The sequence below is a fragment of the Triticum dicoccoides genome, chromosome 5B (genome assembly GCF_002162155.2).
Source record: "Triticum dicoccoides isolate Atlit2015 ecotype Zavitan chromosome 5B, WEW_v2.0, whole genome shotgun sequence".
NCBI lineage: Eukaryota > Viridiplantae > Streptophyta > Magnoliopsida > Poales > Poaceae > Triticum > Triticum dicoccoides.
This window is the reverse complement of record NC_041389.1, coordinates 401,146,180-401,153,026: the sequence shown is the minus strand read 5'-3', so window position 1 is coordinate 401,153,026 and position 6,847 is coordinate 401,146,180. Positions and strand designations below refer to the sequence as shown.

At 44.0% G+C, this 6,847-nt stretch overlaps 1 protein-coding gene across 1 annotated transcript; it reads left to right on the top strand.

Annotated features, from left to right (window-relative positions):
* Window positions 1–265: 265 nt before the first annotated feature.
* LOC119309484 (probable ethanolamine kinase) lies at window positions 266–4,248 on the top strand. Its single transcript, XM_037585474.1, has 11 exons — window positions 266–593; window positions 877–968; window positions 1,457–1,563; window positions 1,876–1,981; window positions 2,215–2,337; window positions 2,462–2,553; window positions 2,795–2,879; window positions 3,013–3,118; window positions 3,209–3,272; window positions 3,686–3,778; window positions 3,862–4,248. The coding sequence occupies exons 1-11, from the start codon at window positions 424–426 to the stop codon at window positions 3,988–3,990; spliced, it is 1,167 nt and encodes a 388-aa protein (XP_037441371.1). The 5' UTR covers window positions 266–423; the 3' UTR covers window positions 3,991–4,248.
* Window positions 4,249–6,847: the final 2,599 nt, after the last annotated feature.

Genomic DNA, 6,847 nt, shown 5'->3' with positions numbered 1-6,847 from the left:
TGTGACTGTTTCGTGGGCCCGTCAGCCACAGAATCCTCCCCGTCCAGCACATCACACAAAAACCCGTCGCTAACTTCAAAAAAAAAAACGTCGCTCTCCCATCCAGGGCCCACGCGATTGCTGCCACGCGCACCCTACCCGGTTGGTAGGTCGGTGGGGCCAGGGCATCTGCTGACGTGGGTGACCCCTCCGGCCTCCCACGCCACGCGGCTGGTGGCGACTGGGCTCTATAAATGGTGTCCTCTGTTCGAGACCCCGCATTCCTCCACCCAACTTCCCTCGTCTCCGATCGCATCGCATCGCATCGAACCGAATCGCCTTGAGGCTCCCACCAGAATAGCTCCGCGACAACGAGCTTCCTCGCGCGAGCGAAAAGATCGCACGGAAGGAGGTGCGGAAGTGAGGGGGCGCGCGCGCGAGGAGATGGGATCGGATGGCCGGAGCTGGAACGGGGTCGCCGGCGGAGCCAGAGGTGGCGGCGAGGAGAAGACGAGGGCGGTGGCGGCTCCGGCGGCAGCGCTGGCGGAGGTGCCCACGTCGACCGCCGCGGTCGACATCTCGCTGCCGCTCCCCGAGATGACTCCCCGCATCATGCAAGTCCCCTGACCCCTCTTCCCATTTGCTTCTGCGCGCGCGGGTGTGTGTTGGGCATGTGGCTCTGCTGCACGCACGCGCCGGGCGTGTGTTGGTTTGCGTATGGTGTTCGAGCAGCCACGACCGGTCTCCGCGAGATGGGCCGTGGTCTGTCCGGGTGCCCGCTCGTATGAACCGATGGTGTTTGGGGAAATGCCTCGCAGAGAGCGACAGGCGCCACCGCCACTGATTAATTCCCCGCTTCCCATTCTTGTTTTCTAATACGGTCGCTTGCTTCTCCAGAGATCTCTGCAAGGAGCTGGTGAAGGAGTGGTCGTCCCTGGACAGCTCGTGCTTCTCAATCTCGACGGTGTCAGGCGGCATCACCAACATGTGTGAGTTTTGCTCCTTGCCAGTGGCTGTGGCACTGTCCTGGCTCCTGATTCATCTCCCTCACCTAACTACCTGAGCATGCTTGGAAGAGGAAAAAACAGAGGCTATGTAATTATAGTAATTCTTAGGCAAGACAGTTGCTTGAATTGTCCACACAGACCATGACATAACTTAATGACTGCGCTTTAATGTAATTATAGTAATTCTTAGGCAAGGCAGTTGCTTGAATTGTCCAGATGTGGCACTACAACTTGATTGCATCTTGGCAGCCTTTATGAGACCATATACTCTTTAGCATCAGTGCTTTGCACTCATTTCTGCTTATAAATCACTCGTACTGTCATTGCATCAGGAGTTATGGACCCTTTATTTTAGAAGCGTCAGGAAATAATTTTCTCTATGTAACTGTACTAATTTACTTGTAAATCATAGATACAGCAATAATACCTAAATGGTTATCTTATATTGTTCGTGATGTTAATGACTGCAGTGCTGAAGGTATCTGTCAAGGAAGGCTCTGACAGTGAGTCGTCTGTGACTGTTCGGCTGTATGGCCCAAATACAGACTTGGTGATCGATCGGGAGAGGGAATTGCAGGTGAGCGCTTCAATCGTAGTGTATGGAAATTGTTTGTGCTACTGGCATGTAATATTTACCTGCATTCTGTAGTGTTCCTGTCGCCCATTATAGTATTGGTTTATTTCTTGGTGCTTTCTTAGTTGTGGTTCAGTTTAAAATTTCAGGAATGCAATGGTCATTTCCTATCATAGAAATAGTACCTATGCCATATAACACTCAAAGTACCTCACTGTTACATAAAACTAAGTTGTCAAGTAAGCCGAGTATTCTGCTGTCATTTTTGGGGCTGAACTGTTTCCTAATGCACACACCTATTACAATCATGGTTAGGCCATACCATATCTCTCAGCTGCAGGGTTCGGGGCTCGGTTACTTGGAGTATTTGAGAATGGAGTGGTTTCGTCATTCATCCATGCTAGGACACTATCACCTTCAGGTAGGTATTTTTATATTCTGCACAATACAAATGGGTGGTTTCATTGTCTACATAATGCAATGATTTATATTTTCTATTTTTCTATTTTTTCACACGGCAATTTGAAGGGATTTGTGGTTTTAGGTATATACTCAATGGTTGTTATTTTGCACCCATAGGTGTGTGAAGACTGGAGAGCCTGCAATAAATGCTTCTGCAAATAGTATGTTCATTTCCCTTGTTCTGTTTTTCAGACATGAAGGAGCCTAGAATTGCTGCTGAAATTGCTAAGCAGCTACAGAAATTTCATCAAGTAGATATACCGGGATCAAAAGAACCACAGTTGTGGAATGACATATTCAAGTTTTTGAAAAAAGGTTACATTCCAAACTCCAAAGTTGTTTCGGATATTTCATTTTGGAATTGGTTACTTTTATTTCATTCACATTCATTGAATGACACTACATAATATTGAGGTGTGCTGTGAACTATTTATCACAGCTTCTGTATTGAAGTTTGAAGATAATGAGAAGCAGAAGAGGTATGAGACGATCTCTTTTAGAGAAATACAAGATGAAGTTAAAGAACTTAAGGTACGCTGTGATAAGACTTAGTGTCATGTAGTATTGACCGTTGCAGCAATTTGAGCGCACTTCAGTTTCATATTCCTAAAGGAGTATCTTTTTTTTCCTTCTAATTTGGCTTTGTCACAAAGGCCTATTACATATTCATGCTAGTAGATCAATCCTATAGCACAATCATTCAATCAAATGGCTAGATGGCTGTTTGCTAGATTGGTATCCGTTAATATAATGTCTCACTGTCCTCTTATAGGATCTCTCCGATCTTTTGCATGCTCCTGTTGTGTTTGCACACAATGACTTGCTATCGGGTAATCTGATGCTGAATGATTTGGAAGGTAAATATCACATTCACTTGTCACCTTCTCTTGATTGTTCAGTAACATTATGCTTAAGCTTTCCTTTTGCCCATTTTGCAAAAGCTAAGATGGTGTCTCTGTTTGTTGTCATTATTGTCTTCTGTTTTGACAGAGAAACTATATTTCATTGATTTTGAGTATGGGTCATATAGCTACCGTGGCTTTGACATCGCGAATCATTTCAATGAGTACGCAGGCTTTGAGTGTGACTACAACTTGTATGTTCTCTTCTTGCTGGTTGAATAGTCCGGTGGAGCTTTTATCTTCATGCTCTTGCCTAGTAATATTTATTTTGTTGCTTCTTTTAGGTACCCAGATAAAGATGTACAATACCATTTCTTCAGGAATTATCTATCTGATAGACCAAGTGAGGTATGTGAATTCAATACATTATCTTCTCTGGACAAAACCAACTGAAAGCTATTCATAGGTTGTGCAGGCCTCGTCTCCGAGGGAAGAAAGATATTAATAAGCGCCCACTACTGTAACTTAGATGATGCTCATTCCAAGAGTATCTTTGTTTCTTATTTTGGAATTAAATCACAAACACCATGTCATGTGCTACATATACTTGACATTTATATATCTTTTAAGTTAAAGAATAGATGATTTGCATCTTTTTATGAGAAAAGAAATGTAGGATACTTGGCATTCATACAGTACAAGGTAGTAGAAGACATTCAGAATGTTACTGAGAAAACAAGTGTTTTCCCCGAATAGCAGAACACAGATAATTTCGCATAATGTACTTTGACCATAACAATCTAACTTTTCTTTTACCGAAGGTCCAAGAGCAGGATCTGGATGCCCTTTATACTGAAACAAACACTTTCAGGTTAGCATCACACCTCTACTGGGCATTGTGGGCACTCATTCAGGTAAACACCATTAAGCTACTTTTAGTAGGATTTGAGCGCCATGCAACTGTCATAACAAAATATGTGCTGTAATCTAATTGCAGGCAAGGGTATCCCCAATCGATTTCGATTACCTTGGATACTTCTTCCTACGGTACGGCGAATACAAGAAACAGCGAGAGTTCTGTTTCTCCTTGGCGCAAGGCTTCCTTTCTTCCCTGAGGAGTGGCTAGTGCTCAGAAGTTGTGTCCCCGAGCCACTTCTTAGCCGCCCGCTTATACTTTGGGGCAGGCATGGATGATCGGCTGTTGTACTTGTGTTAATTAGCAAGCCTCGTCGTATGATAATGTCAGCTGTGAGATTCTTCCTTTTTCGTTTTGTTTTCCTGCAGGAGGCATGTAGTTCCCAATAGAAAGTTGTACAATCTGTGAATAATGTACACGTGTTGGTTGCTACAAACACAAGCCTAATGAATTCTGTTTTGTGTATCATTGTATGTCCTCCATTGATCAGATTACCGAAAGCTCTTTCAACATGTGATGATTTTTTCCACAATAAAAAGAGCTTTCCCCCCCTATGTGTTTGCAATGCGAGCATAGAGTTGTGCTCACCTTGTACCCTACTTGGTGACCTTACACAATACTGCTACACCTTACACATGATCACACCGAGCACACCAACGCCACAACACTGCTATGGCGATGAACTGGATGAAGATGATGAAGTTCTTCAGCCCAAACGGATAATCCACCTTGCCAACCTCAACCTTGCGGCATGCCTGCTCTCACACATACTTGGAGTAAGCATCTTTTGCCGGCTGTCTAGTCTTAAACCCTATGTGGCTGTTGTCGACGTACGCTGAAACTTGTTGGTTGCAAGCTTCCCATGAATTGTAAACCCCTGGAACCCTCCCTTCGAACACCGCATACCGCTTGCCCTAGCAGTGCAAGTGAGCAAATATGTTGAAGCAACAAGCATTGGAACACACAAACAACAAGCAATGAAGCACTCTAGGAGCAAGCAATGAAGCACAGAAGCAATGGTGCAGAAGAGCATTAGTAAGCATGCATGATCATACCGCATAGCAAGTTCAACATACCACTACTTTGATGTCATCCTACCACCACATCCAAAAGAGGGTGTAATCCTACCACCGCAAGTTCGTGATGACCGTGAGGATCACCGTGAGGGTTTAGTATATACGACCTCACCAAAATATACGGACCATAAGATTGTTTTTAAGCCCTAACTACACAAAATATACGTCGTTGTCGTCATCGTCGTCCTTGTCGCCATCATCGAGGATTGATATGTCCATTTTGCATCATGATTTTGTACTGTTATTTATAATGTTTTTGGTCATTATTTCACTTTATGATACAATTCTAATGCCTTTTCTCTCTTAATTTGCAAGGTTTACATGGAAAGGGAGATTGCCGGCAGCTGGAGTTCTGGACCTAAAAGAGCTACAACAGAGATAGCTATTCTACACAGCTCAAATGACCTGGAACTTCACAGAGATATTTTATTTAATACAAAAAAATACTGGAGCAAAGAAATACCATAAGGGGGCCACCTGCTGCCCACAAGGCATTAGGGCGCAGCCCTCCGACGCCCATCTTCTGCTATATGAAGGGTTTTGCCCTAAAAAAAGAATAAGAGGAGGACTTTCGGGACGAAGCGTCGAGGCAGAACCTGGGCAGGAGCGCTTTTGCTCTCCGGCGGAGCGATTCCGTCGGGCATACTTCCCTCCAGGAGGGGGAAATCGAAGCCATCGACATCACCAACGATCCTCTCATCGTGGGAGGACCAACCTTCATCAACATCTTCACCAACACCATCTCCTCTCAAACCCTAGTTCATCTCTTGTATCCAATCTTTGTCTCAAAACATCAGATTGATTCATGTGGGTTGCTAGTAGTGTTGATTACTCATTGTGGTTGATGCTAGTTGGTTTATTTGGTGGAAGATTAAAAGTTCAGATCTTTATGCATATTCAATACCCCTCTGATCTTGAGCATGAATATGATTTGTGAGTAGTTATTTTTGTTCTTGAGGACATGGGAGAAGTCTTGTTATAAGTAATCATGTGAAGTTTGTATTCGTTCGATATTTTGATGATATGTATGTGATGTCATGTGAGCGTCGACTACATGACACTTCACCATATTTGGGCCTAAGGGAAGGCATTGTGGAGTAATAAGTAGATGATGCATTGCGAGAGTGACAGAAGCTTGATACGTCTCCAATGTATCTATAATTTATGAAGTATTCATGATGTTATATTATCATTCTTGGATGTTTTACAATCATTTTATAGCAAATTTATATCATTTTTTGGGACTAACCTATTAACATAGTGCCCAGTGCCAGTTGTTGTTTTTTGTTTTTTCTTACTTCGCAAGAAATCAATATCAAATGGAGTCCAAACACAGCGAAACTTTTTGGAGAGTTTTTATGGACCAGAACACCCAGGATGGGCTAGAGAAGTACCAGAGGGGTGCCCCGAGGGGGGCACAACCCACCTGGGCATGCCTGGGGCCCAGGCGCGCCCTGGTGGGTTGTGCCCACCTCGGTGGCCTCCCGCACCGCCTCTTCGCCCTATAAATCATCAAATATTCCAAAAACCCTCGGGGCAACCCTAAATCAGAAGTTCCACCGCCGCAAGCCTCTGTAGCCACAAAAAACCAATCTAGACCCCATTCCGGCACTCCGCCGGAGGGGGAAATCATCACTGGTTGTGACACCCTAGTTTTTGCCCTTTTTCTTTTTCTGAGTTTTATTGCATTTTTTATTTGAATTTGAGTTTTGAATCAACTCATTTGGACTTAATCACTTGGACATTTCTTTGATTTTCACCCAAGTGACTCATGTCACTCTCAAACTCATCCCTTGCCCTCTAATATACCCAACTATGGCCATGGGGATATTTTATTAAATGAAAAATATTCATTTTCTCTCTGAAATAGTATTTCAATCACTTCTACTCCAAAGCAACGCTATATGGGTCGTGGTGGACATGCTGACCAAGGCGGCCCATTTCATTCCTATCCAGACCACATACCGGGCAAATCAACTGGCTCAACTCTA